The sequence below is a fragment of the Coturnix japonica genome, chromosome 7 (assembly GCF_054131305.1).
Source record: "Coturnix japonica strain WE chromosome 7, WE-NBRP24, whole genome shotgun sequence".
Taxonomy (NCBI): Eukaryota; Metazoa; Chordata; class Aves; order Galliformes; family Phasianidae; genus Coturnix; species Coturnix japonica.
The window spans coordinates 33,586,345-33,607,779 of NC_140669.1; the positions used below are offsets into that span (position 1 = coordinate 33,586,345).

The window sequence follows — 21,435 nt, forward strand, 5'->3', positions numbered from 1 at the left end:
AAATGCTGCCATGCAGTGTTTGGAAATTGAAACGCTGTACTATTTAAGGTGTTTAACTTGGATTTAGTTTGCTTACTGAAAAGATGTGGTGTGCCAGCACCCTCTCGTGGGCAGTGAAATAGTGTGGAATTTTGACTTGTAAGGTGGAAATAGCAAAATGCCTTACAGCAGTGGATATATGTTGTACCGGGTACAGGTTTTGTCCCCCAGCCTAAAGAACTAGTGGACTGCTAGTGTGCTTACACAAAACATTGCCACTTGACTGAAATGCTCTGTTGCTTTGAAAATGACTTCTGTAATTTGCTGAATGTCAGGACTATTTTAGAATTGTGCATCCTCACATTGATAAATTCACATAAATGCTTTTTTTGTACCTAGGAGTTCATCTGTAATAGCAAAATCATTCTGCTTCTGATTGAGAAAGAATGCGTTTTAATGTGTGTGTGTGTGGAAACAATGGTAGGTGTTTTCCAGAGCTAGTCCATTCTGTTACCCCGTGTCTTTCTTTCTCTTTGCAGGTTGCGGACTCAGCACGTGTCTCTAACAGTTAAAAAGGTAAGCGGGTCACATTTATGGCACATATGGCAAGGTGGTTTGTGTTTTAATGGATGTGTGCATACCATGACAGTGAGGAGATATTTCATCTTCATGTGTGAATATAGTTGTTCAATACCGAACAAGTTGGTGCACTAGACCATTTCAAGAATAACCAATCAAAGGAATTTGAAAGCATAAAAATATTAAGAAATATCCAAATATATCAAGTCGATGCTCTTTTTATGTAAAAGTTCTTACCCATTTAACAAAAAAAATGTATCCAGTTTGTATTAGTAAAATCAATATGTAAATATGATGTAGAATCACGGAACTATTAAGGTTGGAAAAGACCACTAAGATCACCTAGTCCAACCATCAACCCATACCCACTAATTACGTCCTTCAAATAAAGTACAACAGAAAAGAGTGAACTGCGCAACTCAGAAATGTTGAGTTTTGTTCAGCACTGCTGCCATTTTATCTTCATTCCTGCTTTTTTAAAACCCACGCATCTTCACACTCCAGGGGAGACGTTCTTTCTGTTTGCTTTTTACCATGCCAGGCACGTTTTTGTTGCTGTAGAATCATAAGTAGTGTGAAGGATCTTGAGCACAAATTTGATGGGGAGCTGGGATCATTCATTGTGGGGAGGACCTTATTGCTCTCTACAACTGCCTGAAAGGAGGTTTTGGCGAGGTGGGAATTTGTCTCTTCTCCCAGGTAACAGCAGTAGGACGTGAAGTGATGGCTTTAGTTGTGCTAGAGGTTGAGGTTGCTAACTAGGAAGAATTGTTTTTTCTCCAAATGAGTGGTTAGACATTGGAACAGGCTGCCCAGGGAAATGGTAGAGTCACCATTTTTGGAGGAATTTAAGGAAAGAGTGTGTGTTTTAAAGTCCTGAAGGTCATTAACAGGTACATAGTTTACAGGATGTACTGTCTACACATGTGCGGTATATGCTGTTGGTAGGGTTAGGAAAGGGAGATTAATTAGTTTCCAGCTGAATTTAACACTTCATGCCTGTAACATTTTGGAGGTGTTAGAATTTAATTCTTATTCCAAAATAGCTGGTGTGTCCATGAGCCAATTTGTCGTTAAGTATGCACAGCCATGATAAAACACCTGGGCTTTCACAGTCATTTTAAATATTTTCCTTTGCCTGAAAAAATAAATGACTTTCCATTGATGAATATACTTTGTGGTACCTGAGCTGTGTGTCTTCACAGAACCGGTGTTACTTCTGCTGTTACTACAGATAAGTTTTTCCTGTTGGTTAGTATGTAACAGTATGTAATGCTGTACGTATTTTACGCAATTGATATTAGCATGCCAGGGGTTTTACCTTACTAGCAGCACATAACATTTAATAAAAAAATCTGCAATTTCTTGTTTAGCATAACTTTCTAATTGCCCCATTAACACAGTGGGATGTTTTCCAGTGTATGCATGTAATCCAGAGGCAACTGAAGTCCAAAAGACAAGTCTCACAGTTTTCTATGGGGATGAGCATATGGAGGGAAGAAAACAGGTGTGTAAAGCACAAGTATACAGATGTGAGCATGCCTGTATACCAGGCTTGAGCGATGGGCTTTTTGAATTACACACATTAAATGGAAAACAGGATTTGTTACAGGCCAGTGGAAAGGTTGTAGTATGCAGTGTGAATGACTACAGGGGCATGGAAAGAGAGATTGTCAGTTGGAAACCCACAATTTACCTAAAGCTATTATGTCTGCAAAATAGAGTTTATATAGTCCTTTTGTACATACTGCCTTTGAACTGGGGGGGAAAAAAGTGCAGGAAAATCTGTAATTTGTTTTAGGTGCTCCTGAGAGTCTTGAGAGAAACTGTGTGTGTAAGCCTAGTATTTTAACTTTGTACCACTTGAAAGTTTGCATTGCCCCTAACAAATGTATGAAGGAGTTTTACTGTTGGCCTTATTTGTCACGCTCTTTTTCATGAAGGAAAAATAAACAAACAACAACAGCAATACAACAGAACAAACCACCCCATAACTAGTGCTTTTGGTTAGAGTAAAAGTGATGTTTTCTTTCAAGCAAAATGATGAACATATTATGTTCTTATGTCAGATGCTAACATTCACCTTTAGATTTGTCTCTCTTGAGCACAAGAGCTGAAGTTTCAGTGGTTAATAAAACTGTTTTCCCATAGCCAGATAATCTATATGTAATGTAGTATGAATGTTTTGATTAATAATAACAAATGAACACAATTCATATGTAGGAGAGAAGGTAATATCGCTCACTCAGTACTTCAGCTGATGTTGGGCTTATGTCTTTTGTTTGCTGAATATCATCTCAGTTTAGCAGCTCTAGATTTAACCAAAGCAAACCAAATAAATGTACATCAGTATGGTGCTGGCTAAGCAACTGTATCTTCAGTGTCTTGACTGCTTGAATTGCTTGTCAACCTGCAGAATAGATTTGACATAAATTTTATGTTGAGACATATTGCTGTTTCCCCGTGGGAAGAGCGTTGCTTCATTTAACTGCTATGAAAATTGTCATCCTTAAAAATACAAACAACAAAAAAACCTCAACAACAACAACAAAAAACAAACCCACCATCACTAATTGATAGTGAGATAAAATATTTTATATACACTTTCAGATTAAAAAAAATTTGCTGTATACAAAAAACAAATATATATACAAAATATAAAATACTATACAAAAAACAAATGCTTGCAAACTGCAGAATTTGCAGTTCTGCAGCATGTACCTCAGCTCACAGAAGTAGCCATGGACAGCCCAATTCAAAATTAGTGCCCAGACCTCTGCTTTTAAAGGAGATCTAATGCTTCACCTTGTATGTAGGTTATGTTAAAACCTTAAATATCCCACTTCCTGTTTTTCAGACAGAAGCAGTCTCCGCCAGCCAAAAAACCAGCAAAAGTATTTCACAATGGATGTAGATGATGAAGAAAACATGAGTAAGATATGTTTGTTTACTCTACTGAACTACGCAGTCATTTCAAAGGTGACCTTTTCTCATAAGCCACAGAGATGACTGAAGGAACTGAAGCATGAATTAAAATGATTTTTGTATGTTTTTAAGTATAGGATATAAGTGTAATCCAGAGATTTTGAGCAAAAAGTGTTCTTGAAATATACATCATGTGCTAGTCTAGTTATAACCTATGTCTACAAAATATTTGCCTGTTTTGATAAATAGTTTGGTATACTGCACTGACACTATTTATGAGCACTATGTGTCCCACTCTGAGTGGCATGTAAGACCTGTTCTGGGTTTCAGGTGTACTGTGTCTCATCTGCTTTTCTGCGAATTCCTTTACCTCACTGTTCTAGCTGGCAATAGGGTTGCAGGTTACCCAAGGTAGGCTGTGTTAACCTGAGAGCAGATTTGTGCAGAACTCTCAAGATGAGAGCCTTCTGTGCAATTCTTGTAGGCAGATCATTGTGAGACTTGATGGAAATAAAGATCATTATGACATGAGAGAGCCAGATGATTAGAAGGGCTGAAGGCCAAGACTGTACCATGCATCAAGTGAGTATTTTTAACAGAAGACATTTCATGTAGCTGTTAGCATACAAACCATTTTAGTGTTGGCTAATGTGATACTGGGTTCCATGAGCTTTTTCATTTGAATAATCTGGTATTGTGTGAGGTTTGATTGTCTGCCAGTGATGCTTGTTGTGCAGTGAAAGATACCTCAGCATCCTTCCATCAGGATATTTGTACTGAGTTCCAGGAGGCGAGTATTAGGAAAAAATGTCTTATTTTTAAATCATAGGTTGCTGTCCTGTTTAATAAAATAGGATGCTTTTGTCAGATGTTTGTATCTATATTGATGCTGCTTCAAAGAGCTGAATACACAACAACTGTGATCAACTTGAAAAGGCTGCCTAAAGTATTCAGTACTTGAGAACCTAAAGACTGGAAAATGTATAGACTTGAATATACATACATACGTAGAATCATAGAATATGCCATGTTGGAATGGATCCATAAAGAAAGATGAGTTCAACTCATGGCTCCATGTGGGGCCACCCAAAAATCAAACCGTATGTCTGAGAACACTGTCCGGATGCTTCTTGAACTCCAGCATACATATATAATATATAGCATTAGTTTCTTTTTAATGTCTATTACTGAATGGAGAGGGTTTTTTTTTTGTTTTTTTTTTTAATAGTTTAGATGGTAATCTTTTTTCCCATCTGCCCTCTCCTAAGTACTGTACTTGCTTGACAATGTTTTAACATTTACAATTCTAATTCTCCTGCCTTGTATTAGCTGTGATACTGGCAGCTAATCAGACACATGAAGTGCGCTAACCTGTGTTTTAGAAAGCACATGAAGCGATGGTCAGTGCCTTCTGTGTACTCTCCTTTAGAGCAGCATTTGTTTTGAGTACTGCTGCTCCTAACTTGAGCTTTGATGAGATCCTGACTCAGAGATCTCAGTGTTTCTCATTCCCTTCAGAGTGTGTGGGAGACATCTCAGAGTCTTGTGGTCTCTAAAACATTGTGTTAACAGAACAAAAAAGAGTGCAAAATAGAGCAAAAAAGGTAAATCTACAGTGTGTCTTGCTCCTTAACACCTGATGGATGTCCACTCAAAAAGTGGTGGATGGGGGGTGACAAGGTTGAAATGCTTCATAGATATGTAAAATCAGGGGCATTATTATTTTTAGAATCATAAAACTAAGAAATCAACAAATTAAAAATGAGAATTAGGTGAGATTAGCAGATGGAGATTCAAAGTAAGCAGTGGGATATGTTTTCATTCAGGGTATAATGAAACTCGGAAGTGATACAAAGAGTACGTATGGTCTTGGAAAGCAATTAGCAAAAATGTGAGAAAAAAAGACATCTGCATCTCTCCATCATGCCCCCTCAGGACACCTCAAGAGCCGCAGATCCCTGAAGGCCTGGAGGTTTCTCTGGGGCTATCCCATGGTCTTTGTTCTGGTTTTACCTTTCTTTTGCGGTCTACAGGCAGTCGGCTGTTGGGCTAGATGAGGTCGTAAGCCCAATTCTGAAGTCCTTCACCAGGATAAGTCACAGTATCACAGTATCACAGTATCACAGTGTTGTGCGAGTTGGAAGGGACCTTAGAGATCATCAAGTCCAACCCCCGGGATTCGAGCCTCCTGTGTAGCAGAGCGGCACTTGCACCACAGGGGGGATTCGAACCCAGGGCTTCAGTGTTGCAAAGTGGCATCCTTAACCACTGCGCCACTGGAGGCACACTTCAATAGAGGCCTGTTGGAATGAGAGCCCTATCTGAGCAGCAGGGAGGAGCTGGGATGGAGGAAGTTTAGGATGTCTAAATATGGGAAAGGTTATGAAAGATGATTTATTTGATTTTAGCAGGTGGTGTTAGCTAATCCTACTTTTTGACTAACCTTTCAGTTCTTTTTTCAACCCAAAGGTAATTAGGGGAACTCACAGCTGCTGAGCAGGATGGACTAAAGGAAAGATCTGAAAGGAAATCTTCAACCTTGTCCTGAAAAACAGATGTTCTTTTTTCCAGTTCAGTATTTAATGGGATGAAACAGACCAGAGCTCTCTGGTTTACAGAGAAGGACGTTTTCTTCCCGCCATGTGCAGGGTTTTTTGATTTGGCTCACCTTAACGATGTGAAAATTTGCCTACTTTCATGGTGTCTGGGGTTTGACACCAGCTGCTAGCTCCCTACTTGATCACTTTACTATTTTCTTCCACCCTACAGATTCTCTAAAGTTAACATGCGTAGTAACTTGCAGGCAAGCAGTAGTTTTCTTCACTTCTTTTTCTTTTCTAAACCAAGGTAAGCATGTGACTTTCTTTCATGCTCCCTGCAAATCCTCCCTCTTTGACAGGACATCATTTCCAGTACTTTTGTAATGAAAATGACTATGTAGGTCCTCCATTTATTTGGAAATAAAACTTTTTTTATGTTCAGTGGCATTCTGTTCATTTTCCTTATGTGGCTTCCAGAGACACTGGTTATAAAGAGGAAAATACAAACAGAAGCTGTTTTTGGCTTTAACTGAGTGAAGAAATCTGTTTAGCTGAAAAGTTATCTTGTTCTGTAGCAAATTTATGTTGCTACTAGAAAGAACAATGTTTGAAAAGCACTGTTTTAGATAATTTTAGATAATTTTTGGAGGTTACAATTTCAGGTGAGAAGACCAACATAAGGAAGTTTGAACATGTATTCTGTTTTCTTTAAATTCTTTCACTGTGGTAAGATGAGTGATAAGCATGAACTCTGTGTATTGACAGTTGTGTCTCTACATCACGTGTTCTGCAGACAGTATAATTTGTGGCTGAATATTACAAGAGATTTCTTTATTAAATTTAGCAAATTTCTAGCTCTGAAATACTCCCAAAGGTTTCATGTTTCTATACAGAATTTGACTGGAATTCAGTGTTAAATACTGTACGATTCCTTGTTATGCTATTGAAATTTAACAAAATATGTTTTACTTTAGGATTTTTCTTTTGATCTTTATTTTTACTTTTTTTTTTTTTTTTTTTTTTTTTTTTTTGTTCTTTCTGAGCACCGAAAGGAGTAACCTATCGAGCTTTTGCTGAAGGATGTTATAAATGAAAATTTAGTAACCATTCCATCGGCTTTGTAAGCTGGGCAAAGTGATGTGTGCATGGTAGGGAATACTTACGAAAGCATATTTGCTATTTGTTGAGATCTTCCATCTTCATTTGCTCTGGTTTCAATAAATATTTCTTACTTATTATCAGTGTGAATTTAATATAGTACTAGATATTCTAAAGTCTTGGAACAGAAGAGTTAGAAACATTTAACCAAATAAATTTGCCTTTTCATTAATGAATGTTGCTATGAAGCACAAGTAAGTCATTTCATTCTTTTTTTTTTTTTTTAATCAGAGTGAAAATGAGATCTTTCCAGTTACAGCAAATATAATTCTTGAAATATGTATCTAACTTTATCGTTGCCTCAATTTTCTAATTAGAAAATAAATAACTAAATTAATCATTAATACTGCAATACCACATTGTGGGTTTTTTTTTTCCCATTGTGGTTGTGCAGATTTAGTCACACATTTTGTGTTCTTAAAAGAGACAGCCTTCATTATTTGTTTTGAAATCTGAGAAAGCAGTTTTTTACTTTGCGAGAAATTTAAAAACTGCGTATGAATGGCAAATAAAAGGTTTTTCAATCAAAGGCTGTGTGAAAATGTGTATATAGTAGTTTTCTGGTGCAGCCTAAGTTAGACACAGGATTTTTTTACAGCTGTGTTCAGTGTATGCTGCTGAAGGGTCAGAGCTGCTGTGAGAAAGGCTTTGCTCTATTCTGGCCTCTGTTGAATGAGCCCATTGCTGAAGCTGCTGTGTGATGGGAAGGCATTCATCCCAGAGCAGATAAATCTTGAGCAAATTGAGTTGAGGTGAAATGAAGACTGTGAAGAACATAAAAAAAGGATTGAATTTGGAGAGTATGGCTATAGAGAAGCAAAACATACAGTTTTCAGTCAAGGTGCCTAACTAACAAAGAGATGCTTGGTTTTTCATGACTCAGATTTTGTTTAAGTTATTTCTTGAATTGAGCAAATAAAATCACATGGGACAGAAATGCAATATGAATAAAATAAGAATAAGGTATAATTAAATATAAATCTCCTAGTATTGGTCTGAAGTATCCACTTTTATTTTGCTATTGATAGTTTATCCTACAAATAACACGATTTGTTTTTCTGTTCTACATTTTCACTTCAAGAGTAATTTATCAGTAAGAAATTTGTTTCAGCATTAGTTTGTTGAAAAAAAATGCTGCAATGTTTTATTGTCATATGAAAGTATCAAGAGCAAGTTTGAAAGTCTTGAATGTGTTCTTTTTTGAGTTATTAAGAGATATTGCTCTTCATTTATGTCGCAAAAGCTTTAATCTGTGAGCACACATCACTTAACCAATTACAAAGAGAGATAAAGGAATCTATAAATTTTGCATTTACAAGATCCTGCAACAAAGGCATTGTAAGTTACTCTTTCTGGGCACCGCAGGTTCAAGCAGCACTGATGTTAAAGAAAACCGCAACATGGACAACGTTCCCCCCAAGGATGGCAGTATGCAAGGCACCGGGGAGGGGGCTCAGCTCTCCAATGGTGGCAACAGCAGCAGCAGCAGAAAGCGGCCTTTGGAGGAAGGCAACAATGGCCACTCCAAATTTCGCCCTAAGAAGAGGAAGAAAACACCAGGTCCTGTTTTGCCAAAGAATGCACTGATGCAACTTAACGAGATCAAACCTGGTTTACAGTACAAGCTGCTGTCCCAGACAGGGCCAGTTCACGCCCCAATGTTTGTGATGGCTGTTGAGGTTAATGGACAGGTGTTTGAGGGTTCTGGCCCCACAAAGAAGAAAGCCAAGCTCCATGCTGCTGAGAAGGCTCTGCGGTCATTTGTCCAGTTCCCAAATGCATCAGAAGCACACCTGGCCATGGGGAGGACTCTCTCGGTCAACACAGACTTCACCTCTGACCAGGCAGACTTTCCTGACACGCTTTTCAACGGATTTGAAACTCCGGTTCCTTCTGATGCTTCCTTTTACCTAGGGTCCAATGGGGATGGCTCCTTTGGCTCCAGCAGGGAGTATGGCCTGTCATCAGCTGCTGTGGCAAGTAGCCTTACCCAATTGCCTCTCCCTGCATCGCTGCCATACCCGACTGCAAGTGGGAAGAATCCTGTAATGATCCTGAATGAGCTGCGACCAGGCCTGAAGTATGAGTTTCTGTCAGAGAGCGGGGAGAGCCATGCAAAAAACTTTGTCATGGCTGTTGCTGTAGATGGGCAAACATTTGAGGGATCGGGAAGGAATAAAAAGCTTGCAAAAGCTCGGGCTGCTCAGTCAGCCCTGGCATCCTTGTTTAACATGCAGCTGGACCAGACTCCATCTAGACAGCCCATTCCTAGTGAGGGGCTCCAGTTACATTTGCCGCAGGTGAGAAACCCTTTAATATTTGTCAGCATGTTTAGATAATAACCAAAAATAGCCAAGATGAATTGTTTTGAATCAACTTCAACATTTCTGTGTATTCTGCTTGTATGGATGGGAGCGTATGCGTGCATGTTTATGTGGACATACATGTATTTGTAAATACGCACACTATGTTAGCTGATTGTGGCTTCTGACAGTTGTGTGCAACATTCCTATTCCTTTGGGTGGAGATGAGACTTTGTTGCTGATGCTTTCAGCCTTTATAATCTCATGTAATAGGGCACAAAGCACAACATGGCATCAGTTTATATTACTGTTTGTGCTGGGCAAAGATTGAGCCATGGTTTACTTGCCTTAGGTAGCAGTGGAGAGGTGGAGTGCAAGTCAGGATTAATGCTTGAAGTGGTATTGTTCTCTGACACAATCATTTTTACCAGGGCAGAAAATCATTATCTTATTCAAAGTGAAACTGTTGATGTTAGCAGAGCTGAATCATAGAAGTCAAGGGCAGGTTAGGTGACACTAATGAAGCCATCACTCATTTCCAGGGTCTGAATGAAAGGCAGAGACTGGCAATGCTCATATCCTGAGCATTCTAACTTGTGGTTAAGTAACTGTCATCTTAAAGGCTGTGCTCTAATAAAATTAGTTAACAAGTATATGCAAATTACTTAGGCAAATAAATCTGAATGAGAAATAATTTAAATCAAATAAATACTAAATAAGTAGAGAAGGTAACAAACATATCAGACAGAGACCAGAAAATGTAAAGAAGTTAGAATGGTATAATTCTTACGTTCTTAATGAAGAAAAATTCTCACTTGTTTGCTTTTGCTTCACTCTGTATAAGTGTAGTAATAAATGTTTTACCTCCCTCTTCCTACTACATCCATATGGTCTTTTTAAGGATGTTATATGCCTGCATAAATTCATATACTTTCCTGTGAATTCCTTGCAACTTTCTGTTTGTCTTAAAGTTAGCTTTGAGGCCTTGACCTTTGCTATCTTTAAAATATTATTTTAAATTTCATTTAAAATATTGTATTAGATTGATTCACTATTATTCACTAATATCAAGTTAAAGAATATAAATAGGTGTGACTGTTTAAAGTGAGTTGTTTCCTTAAGTTGCATGGACAATATGCATTGTTAAGCAATTCCTAAATACTCTCTCTCTCTCTTTTTTTGTTTTTTAATTAATAATCTTGCGCAGTATTGCATTATTATGAATGTTTCCTCCTTTTTGAAATCTGAGATTATGCTGTTCCAGGTAGTAGTGATTTCTTTAGCTATTTCAGACTGCTTTTAAAACAGAGCTTTTATAGGTGGATCAGACACCAAAAATTTCACTGCCACGAATCATTAAAATGGTTAAAATTTGAACTGCAATAAGGAGAACGGAATAAGAGGTGATGCGTACCAGAATTGTTCAGGGCAGCTTCTGTTAAGTCCAAAATGAGGATAAGTCATTATATTCTCTCTCAGCTGACTCTTTCATCATCCTAAGGGCTTTAAGATGTTTTTCTGTCTGGCAGATCAATGCATAACAACTTAATAAGGGACTTCAGTGGACCTTGGGACACTGCTAGGTACTTCAGATTTTCTTGTTCTGTGAGGTTTTGTCCTGCATTCTCAGTCCTGTGAACCACTGTTTGTTGCCTCAGAGTGCTGTGCCACAGATGAGCTGTTGCTGTAGGTAGGTTGTGCAAGATATGCGGGAATCATTTGCCCTGATAGGGATGGTCAGGGCACTAGAGGCCAGCACTGTGGGTTTAACTAATAAAGAAAACAACACATGCAAACAATTTACAACACCCAGCTATCATAAACTGACCTTGATACCCATACTGTGTTTGCCAAATCATAGCTTAGGGCCAGCTTACATTTTACCTCTCTTACGGCACCCCCAAAAAGGCTGCTCCAGTATGAAACAGAGATCTGTAGCGTCTATAAGAGTAATTCGGATTAAGCAGGTTGCTGCTGCTCTGTCATGACCCTATTCAAAGCCAGTTATTGATTTTGAGTCTTTTGCTCAGTTTATGATTAGGATGTTGTTGACTTCCTGCAGTGTCACTGTGTTTTATTATCTTACTTTTATTTATAATTAACTGTGAAGTTATTGGAATTGCATCATGGTCTGTTACAAGTGGTCTGGTACATTTTAGAGAATAATCAAGGATTTAAGCATTTGTGATTTTTCAGGGGCTGGTGTTAGGTTGTAGAATCATAGAATAATAGAATGGGTTGAAAAGGACCTCAAAGATCACCTGGTTTCAACCCCCCTGCTATGTGCAGGGTTTCCAACCACCACACCAGGATGCCAGGAGCCACATCCAACCTGGCCTTGAATGCCTCCAGGGTTACCTCCTTGGGCAACCTGTTCCAGTGCCTTACCACCCTCTGGGTGAAAAACTTTCTCCTAATATCTAACCTAAACCTCTCCTGTCTCAGTCTAAAACCATTCCCCCTTGTCCTATCACTATCCACCTTCATAAACAGTCATTCCCCCTCCTGTGTATATGCTCCTTTCAGATATTGGAAGACCACTTTGAGGTCCTACTTCATTTATGGGTTTTTTTGTTTGCTTTTTAACAGTGATTGCTCTTCATATTTTTTAAACTGTGTTTGGTGAGTATGCGTACAGACATTAAATTCGGATATTGTCTTGAAGTGGATGGAGTCGTAAACATTGGAGCATACAGTAGCAATGTAAATGAGGGTGGGAGTTGTAATAACTCTTAGACCAAATAAAATGCTGATAATGGTGATTGTATGGGAAAATTTGCATGTCCGTAGTTACACACCTTCTGGTAGCTGCAAGCTTGCTTGAGGAAATCATAGGTAATCATCATACACATGTAAGCTATCAAAGGATAGAGGAGGTCAGTTTATATTAGACAGCAGCCCATAAAGTACATATGAGTATCCCTTTTTGGTCAGTACAGTGGATTAACCAACATCCTGTGATTTATAACATTTACAGCCATTCTGTGTAAAGCAATCTTGTTTGCAGTTTGACCTTTTGTGAGTTGTGGAACAGTTGTCTGCAATAAGGAAAATGTCTTTGTTAAAAAAATGACTTAAACCCAGCAAGTATCTTGGTGTGTACCGTGGAGCAGATGAAGGTAACCAGCTGAAAATCAGGCCTTGAGCTTTTATTACCTTTTCAGCTAGTGTGTTAAAGTGGGAGAAACTGTCAGTCCTGCATGGTAGGGTTTCACGTCTCCAAAACAAAGAAAAAATGTTTATAGCCAGCTACATTTTGTAAACTGATAGCCATCCTCGCTTTACCTCTCACTCCACTCTAGCAAGATATCCTGTATTGTGCCATAAGTCACAGCAAGTACTAAAGGGCCTTAAAATGTGTGCTTTGGGTTTTATTCTTTTCTGTGAATGACAGCTGTATCTTTCAACATACTCAGGTTAGTATCATTAGAACATTTAAGTGTCTGGTTTGGCATTAGATCAGACATGTTGGACCTGTGGCCCAGCACAGCTTGCAGTGTGGTCTGCCTCATGCTATAAAGGTGGCAGCTTTTCCCTGCCAAGTGGCACAACCTGGCCCCAGGTGTGCATTCAACAACAACCAGACTCTGGTGTGCAATTAACATTGTCTTAGCTGAAACCAGAACACAGGAAGAGCACAGTGCATTGCCAACTGAAGTTATGGCAAATGATTGTATGCATTGGCTAAACACAGTCAGTGTCTCCATGATCAGAGAAAAATATGAGGATTGCAAAAAAAGTTGTCAATTTGTATTTGCAACTCTGTTTTCTGTCAGTATAAATATATTACGTGAAAATTTTGAGATGGAATCTATATAGATGCAATCATATATTCAACTAAAAATATTGGTACGTCTCTTTAATAGACTTCCATAAGACCTCTCTTAATAGGGAAAATATCTCTCACTTCACAGTAACGCCTTATTCATGTCATTGCTTTTGGGCAGTACATACATTCGTGAACAGCTGACAAGGATGAAGCACAGAATATTTCATCAGAAATCTCTCATGAACCCCTTTATACCTCACTAAGAATTGCAGCCACTGCCACTGAACCAGACTTGTATTAGTTTCATAAAGACAAGGTCAAACATCCCACTTTTTTTTTCTTTTCATTTTGTTGCTTTCCTTTTTAAAACATTTCAATAAAAATACTAAGAATTAAAATGTTTGTTACTTATGTATTAAATATGTTGTGTGAGGGTTGCTTTGAAAGTAATGCCTGATTTGTTATGTTTGCTTATGATCATAGAAGCTTAAGAGTTGGAAGGGCCTCTAACTCCCTTGCAGTGCACAGGGACACCAGAGCTAGGTCAGGTTTCCCAGGGTCTTATCCAGCCTTGCATTGGAAGTCTCCAGGGATGGGGTGTCATCCAAATCACTAGGCTACCTGTTCCAGTGCTTCACCTCCCTCACTGTAATCCTTATATCTACTCTCCCTGTGCCTGAAGCCATTTACCCTTCTTCTGTCACCACAGACCCTGCTGAAGAGTCTGACCCCTTCTTTCCTGCAGCTCCCCTTTAGATACTGGCAGGCTACTTACCCTGTCACTTTGCAACCTTCTCTTCTTTGGGCTGAACATTTGCTCTCTGCCTGTCCTCACAGGAGAACTGTTCTATTCAGTGGATCATTTCTGTGGCCCTTCTCTGGACATACTCCAGCAGGTATGTGTCTGCCCTGTACTGAGGAATCCCCATCTGAGGTCTCACCAGCACAGAGCAGGGGGGCAGGATCACCTCTCTCACCCTGCTCTCTTCACTGCTTTTGATGCAGTGTAGGATACAGTTCGTTTTCTGGGCTGGGAGGGCACACTGCTGACTCATGTACAGCTTCCCATACACCAGCGCTCCCAGATTTCTTTCAGAAGAGCTGCTCACAATCCTTTCATTCTCCAGTTTGTATTGGTAATGAAGGTTGCCTTGACCCCAGGTGCAAGACCTTGCCCTTGGATTTGTTGAACCTCATGAGGTTCATCCAGGCCCACTGCTCAGGCCTGTCTAGGTCTGTCTGGATGGCATCCCATCCCTCTGGTGTTTTGACCACACCTCATAGCTTGGTGTTATCTGCAGACTTGCACTCAAACCCACTGTCAAAGTCATTGATGAAGATACTGATGAGTATTGGTCCCAGCACCGACCTCTGGGGGACACCACTTGTCACCATCTCCACCATCACCACTCTCGGTACAATCTTGCAACTAGTTCTTCATCCATTGAACAGTATAGCCATCAGATCTATATCTTTCCAGTTTGGAAAAAAGGTACTGCATCAAAGGCCTTACTGAAGTCAAGATAGATGATGTCGTTGGCTCTTCCCTTGTCCATTGATGCAGTGACACCATCATAGAAGGCTAGTAGGTTGGGCAAGCACGATTTGCTCTTGGTGGAGCCATGCTGTTTCTTCCATGTCACCTTGCTAACTTCCATACGCCTTAGCACAGCTTCCAGGAGGATCAGTTCTATAATCTTCCCTGGCACAGAGATGAGACTGACATGTTGGTAGTTTCCAAGGCTCATCCTTTTCACTCCTTTAGAAAAGGAGTGTGATGTTGCCCTTTTTCCAGTCACCACATATTTCACCTGATTGCCATGTCTTTTCAAATATCATTGAGAGTGGCTTTGCAGCTACATCAGTCAATTCCCACAGAACTCTGAGATGCATCACATTGGGACCCATAGATTTGTGGATGTTCAGGTTCCTCAGGTGGTCACAAACCCGATCTTCCCTTACAGTGGGAGGGATGTTGCTTCCCTAGTCCCCTGCTACCAAACCAGTTGTTTGAGAGCTGTGTAGTTATCAGAGAAGACTGAGGCAAAAGAAGTTAAGTACCTCAGCCTTGATGTTGTTACCCGTTGTCAAAGGCAGATGGTGGTGGTATGGCAGTGGAGGTTCAACCTGTGAGAAGCACTCGCAAGCCAATAGCTCAGGCCCAGGCAAGGATCTCAGTAAATAGTATTTTATTTTGCAATGGTGGGTGTTCTGCAAGCAGAAATGCCTGCTATAAGGAAATGAAGCTCCTATATCTCCTAGTTCTTGATACTGAGTCCTTCCCCGACTTCCAGAGTCACATTCTCTCCTGTTAGCCCATCATGTGCACATCCCGTGTGCAGGTAGTTGACAAAAGCCCATCTTTCTTTGTCTCATGAAGTAAGCAAAATCTACAACTTAGTTGCTTCTCCAATTTCTCCTGCCATATATCTGCCAGATAAGTTTTTTTCTTCTTGTGCAGTTCTGGATGCAGATGTATGTCTTAAAGCCTTTGTTTGCCCCCACCCCCTTTCCAGCAATCATCTTCTCAAAGGAGGAGGGTTAACATGCCAGCCAGATTCTCCTGATAGCTCTGAATATGACATTCTTTCACGGACTAGTACTATTCCTTTTATCTCTCAAGAATACATGTTCTCCACAGACAAACACCTGGTATCATGGGTTCTGAGGTATGTCCCTTTTGTATCACATTCTACTGCTTATGTGAAAATAATATGCTGTCTCCCACAATTCCCTCTTACTTTTATTACACACCTATTGCTTTGTGTGATTTCTGTTAAGGCATGGTCCTGTAGGTGACTTCCAACATTTACACTTCTCTTTTTGCTCAGAGGTTGTCCTGATCACCATTTTCCACTTCATCCCATAACATAAATATCTTTACAGTGGTGGCCCTACTGACATCTGCTTAGATAGTGGTTTCGATTAGCCACTGGACCAGTCCTCTAACATGGGGGATAGTACTCTAGTATAATTTATGAACCTGTGCTGATGGCAGTAAACACAATTGATCCAACCTACATTCTTATTAATAGTTATCTACCAAAATAGAGAAGACTCAAACCCCTCTGCAAGTTGGTTCCTCACTTTATGTTAAGCAGGGACTCCCCTGGGTATCCCAATAGAACCTATATATATTTTGTCATCAAATGATTCCCCTAGACTTCTTTCTCTCCTTCATTGTGTTCAGGGATGCTCCTTTCCGAATACCAGTGTGAATGTTAGAGCCAATTGAATAAGTGCACAGTACATTTCCAGTTAGAAGGCAAGGTAGAATGCAGGATTTTCTCTCCACAATTTGCGCTGAACAACTTCCTGGACATTATGAGTCCACCCCAATGGAAAGGGGACCACTGGGGCAACAGGTCATCCTGAAGCACAGGCATAACAGTTGCTATGATTGAGATTCTGGATGGTATATTTTCCCCATTGTATCGAGATGTTCACTTCCCCATGCCCTGTTTCTACCTCAAACATCTTTCAGAGTCCTTATTTTCTTAACAGTTTTACTGGAGTTACTGGATGGCACCTTTCTCCTTTTACAGGATCTCTCTTCCTGAGTAAAGTTAGTAACAGTGGGCCATGGTTTCCATACAGCTATTTGGCTGCTGGCCCTTCTCCTGTTGCATCTGCTCCAAAAACATAAGTACAGTTAACAAATTTATCAGACTTTCTAGTTGCTATCATTAAGAAGTTGCACTGCAGGGGCTGGCACTTTGGCTGACCAATCCCTTTAAATAAGGTAATTTGATCTTTTAAAGCTCTGATGGAGTTGACTGAACCTGGTGAGTAGGTCCATCCATTATAGGTGGTGGTCCATCACACATAATTCCATTCAGGACAGGACATAGGTGGTCCCCTAACTACCTGTTCCTTATTCTTGGGGCAGAGGTATTTATTCTCACTAGTTAGTTGTTGTTAGCCTTCAGGTCTTCACAGGCTAACCTGACAAGCATCAAACAGAATAATGTGGGGTATCTTGGTCTTAGTTCCATTTATCTGTAGTTTTACAGGGTATCTTGCTTCCTTTCTCCATTTATCATCCTTCTCCCAACCTACACCCCAACTCCTTTGAGACCAGTCATTATTGCCACCAGTACCGTAACTCTGGGCTTTTTTTAATATATCAGTATCTGGGGCTAGAAGACAGATGAGGGCATTCTTCTTAAGATGGTTTTTCATCCATGATCTGAACTTGCCAGTTCCCACAGTCTGGAGGTGAGTTGATGGCACCTTTAGCTTGCGTATAATGAATATTTGCGTATTTCACATTCAGTGTCTCTTCAGTTCCCTTCAAAAAGAAGGAGGCAGGATTCAGGCTAGTCAGTGACTATAGATAAATCATTTCTTTCTATTAATATGGCTTCATATTTCAGTATCCTAGAGCCTGAAGGCCTTTCTGCCTTCCAAGTAAAGAATATGCTTTTTCTTTACTTGGTGAGGGGTAACAACAGTCAGTTGTCCTCCAGAGATCAGTTTCCTGCTTTCTTCCACCAGAAAGGCAGTTGTTGCCACTGCCTGAAAACATGCTGACATTCCGCAGGTTACAGGATCTAGTAACTTAGACAGGTATGCTACAAGTTTTCTTTTGTCTTCCCATTTTTGGGTTAAGACTCCTAAAGCAGCACCCTCACTTATGGGTGTAAAGAGATGAAATGGTTTATCCAGGGCAGGAAGAACCAAACTGGTTTGCAACCAAGTCTTGTTTCAGTTTTTCCACCATTTCTTTTTCTTCTTCTGTCTAATTTAACATATTGTGTCCTTCTTCCAATAGTTTGAGATGTGATTTCTTTGTTTTCTAAGCATATGTTTCTGTCCACAGTCTACAATACCCAGTTAAACTTAAGAGTTTTCTTAATTTCTTCATTGTTCTGGGAAGAGGGAGTCACACGATTCCCTGAATCCTGTCAGAGTTTATCCTCCATTTACCTTTGGAGAGTATATGTCCTAAGTATCTAACTTCTTTTACCACATACTGTGATTTATTTCTGGTTACTCTTAGTCCATGCTTTCCTAAGAAATTCAGGTGTTCATTTGTAGTCTCTTTTACTTTCGATTTTTCTGTTCCACATAGTAACAAGTGATCTACATATTCTAACAATATCACTGTTTCTTGAGCCTGAAATGATTCTAAAATTTTCTCCAATACTTTTTCAGACAAGTTAGGTGATTCAGTAAACCCTTGGGGTAAAACAGTCCCATCTGTATTGTTGCTAACGACCTGTTGAGGAAACTAATGTATCCTATATGCGAGCTTCCTACCCAGTTACTGTCTTAGTTTCTTTCCAGAAAAACCTTTCTGTTTTGATTCTACCTCTTGTCAAGAAGTTTCTCAAGCAAACCCTGGTTCCCACATGTTGTGGGGGGTTATGTGCCTCTGTAAATCTGCCTTCATTTAGCCAGATAAATTGAGAGTTGGTGCAGCAAATGATCCATGTTCAGGGAGATGCACTTGTGTATGTTCACCTTTTGCAACGGGTTGGTTTTCGTTCAGAATTTCAATTTCGCAGTTTCTGATATGGATTGCTCAACAGAGTTTTAGTGTAATTCAGTGTTGGAGAAGACTCCTCAGATCTTCACACTCATGTTTTTCACTAAAGAGGTGACCCATATTGTTAATTACCTGGATGGCTAACTTTTCTGGCAGGCTGATGTTCTGAATCCATAAGCTCTCCCAAATGCATCTGTATTTGGAAAAATTAGTTTCACTTCTTCTGTAATCTATTTTGTCATAATGATTTTCAACACATTTTTATGTTGCATGATGCCTTGTCAGCTGCCAGCTAGGTTCTACTTTCCAGTATGTCATGGAAGGCTGAATAGAAAAAACAAGTTATAGAATTGAGAGCATAAAGCTTACAGCTGGGAAGCAGAATCACTAATTTCACCAGGAGATTTATGGGTAAAACAACGGAATGAAGCTCTATTCATTTCCTATCCCTGCAGTGATTTGCAGTAGTGACTGTAATAAAGTAATTAAGCAAAATCAGACTGTCAGTATTCAAGTCTGCTCTTTTTACTTTTCATTTGACTGTGGTGGTCTGATTTTGGAGCTGATTGTTTTCAAATTTGTCAGTACTGCTGATCTGCCTTGGGCTGCCTCTGGAGGTGTGTGGGGGGGTGATTTTCTTTCCATATGGAAAGGGCATTGTAAACAGAAGCTTCTCAGCCCCCAGCTGGAAATGATCTTGTTGTCTGTGTGTGTGTTTAGCAAAACATCAGGAGCTTGGATATCTAAGACATTCACTTGGCATTGGCGGATCTGACAGAGAGCCTGTGCCCTTTTGAGGTGGACAAGGCTGTAACCCCAGAGTGTCTCAGACACCACAGGCAGTCATCAGAATCCAGTCATACACCTGGTACTCCAATGATGGGATTTGGTTGCAGGGAGCTGCACTGAAAGGCTTTTAAACGCAGATTTTCCTGTGCATAGTGGAAGTCTGAGTTTTTGATATGATCAGTTCTGTTCATGCCTGATTGTTGTGGTGGTGACTGAAAGAGCCATTGGTCTTAAAGGGCCTCTTTTATAAACATTGAATATCCCTAAAAGAAACTGTAAGAGGGTTTTCCTGCATTGCAACTTTTTCTGTGTTACATGTAACTTTGGAACTATCTGGCTGTGCTGCTGGGTGCACCACTGAGGTGATGGACTTTGCACAGTACATGTAGAAGCCAGCTAGTACCAAGAGTTGTTTACACAGTGGCTTTTACTCCAAAGTAATATTTTTGCATAGATTGCTGTAGTTTTCAATTTCTTTTGAGGCAAAAATTCAAGAATTTGATTTTGATTAATCTCCAGCTCTTATGGTTTCAACTACCTTAAAAGCAGCAATTGAGATTAACAGAACACAGTTCATTGCCGGAGTTCAGCAAGAGCTTGAAGTTATCATCAATATCAGAGGTTAGTCCCCCCTGCAGTCTGATTGATGTTGCTTTTCAGCCCTGCTGGCAGGTTACAAGGCTGTGACTATCGTTCAAGTTTTCCCTAAGGTGAAAGAGATAAGTCTTCCTAATTTTGGAGTAGGTATGCTATACATGTGCTACTCTTAAATTTGCAATATCTTGTTTTTTGAAAAAAAGAAGAAAATTTAACCACTGTTGAAAACAAATTAATTCTTAATATGTAGTAACCAATTAGTTCATATGACTGTTATAAAAGATTTTCAGTTACCATGTTGGTTTGAAGAGGCTGGTTTTTGCACTTCATTCTTCCTGTCAGGTCCAGTGTTGGTGTTGAAATGATGTATTTTGAGTTTTGAGAGTGAAAATATTGACTCATTTGTTTATTTATGTGTTCTCCTAAGCCTCAGTTGTTTATACTGTCTTGAACATCAGGTACTTTGATGCTTGTCCTAGGTCTGTGTGACCCTGTTTTAAAAGGCATAAAGCACACAGAACTCTACTCCATATAAAGAGCTGTGAGTGGTTTGTGTGCCTGAAAATTAGACCTGGCTGCCTCCTTGACATACTGAAGATACGTCAAAATCTTGGCCTAGTTTCAAAATGAATGTTGCAAGCAGTTTTAATATGTTGTGTTGAATCATTCAAAAATGCAAATCTTTATAACATAGCTCTGTTGTATTTTTTTAAAATTTGTTTAATTTTCTAACGTGCATTTCTGTGTGATCCAACAGGTTTTAGCTGATGCTGTTGCACGCTTGGTTGTAGATAAATTCAGTGATTTGACAGAAAATTTCACATCTCCACATGCACGTAGAAAAGTCCTTGCTGGAATTGTCATGACAACAGGTAAAGAAAAAAATGCTGTTTTAACTGTCTAAATTCCAAAGCTTTGTTTATATTCTAAGTCAACCAGTTCTGAAGAATATGCTACTGTTTAATCTGGAATGTGCAGTAAGTATAAGCAATTAAACGTTGGCAACGGATGATTAGTCTGTTTCTGGAGTTGCTATCTTCTGTGTAGTTGAGACTTCTGAGGTAACTCACAGTCTACAAAATAGATATTTTTGAAGTATATTTTAAAATGAAGTATGGAACTTTTTGAAAGTAAGTCTAAAATACATTTAATCACGTTGATCAAAAAGATGGCATTCTTGTTTTTGGCATATTATGTAAGATACTATGCTTGCTTTCCAAGTCTTTAAAGTTCTGCACTTTGTTTAGTTAGTTGTGCTGTATTTCATTCTTAGTGCTTTGTGTCTCGGTTGTTTTAGTAAAAAAG

General features: G+C 39.4%; 1 protein-coding gene across 21 annotated transcripts in view; it reads left to right on the plus strand.

Annotated features, from left to right (window-relative positions):
* The window catches only part of ADARB1 (adenosine deaminase RNA specific B1), a 64,136-nt gene that overhangs the window by 20,132 nt on the left and 22,569 nt on the right, over window positions 1–21,435 (plus strand). For 10 of the 21 annotated variants that reach the window (XR_014948458.1, XR_014948459.1, XR_014948456.1 and 7 more), the window contains 4 exons: window positions 519–555; window positions 3,416–3,490; window positions 8,547–9,481; window positions 20,888–21,002. Coding sequence is in view for 11 of the 21 variants with exons in the window: in XM_085553782.1 (XP_085409908.1) it covers window positions 3,463–3,490; window positions 8,547–9,481; window positions 20,888–21,002 (1,078 nt within the window). In the remaining 10 variants the exon portion in view is untranslated. Of the gene's footprint in view, window positions 1–518; window positions 556–3,415; window positions 3,491–3,967; window positions 4,066–6,173; window positions 6,331–7,066; window positions 7,172–8,498; window positions 9,482–20,887; window positions 21,003–21,435 lie in introns of those variants that run through there. The other 11 variants (XR_014948457.1, XR_014948461.1, XM_032445677.2 and 8 more) reach the window with 6 other exon arrangements.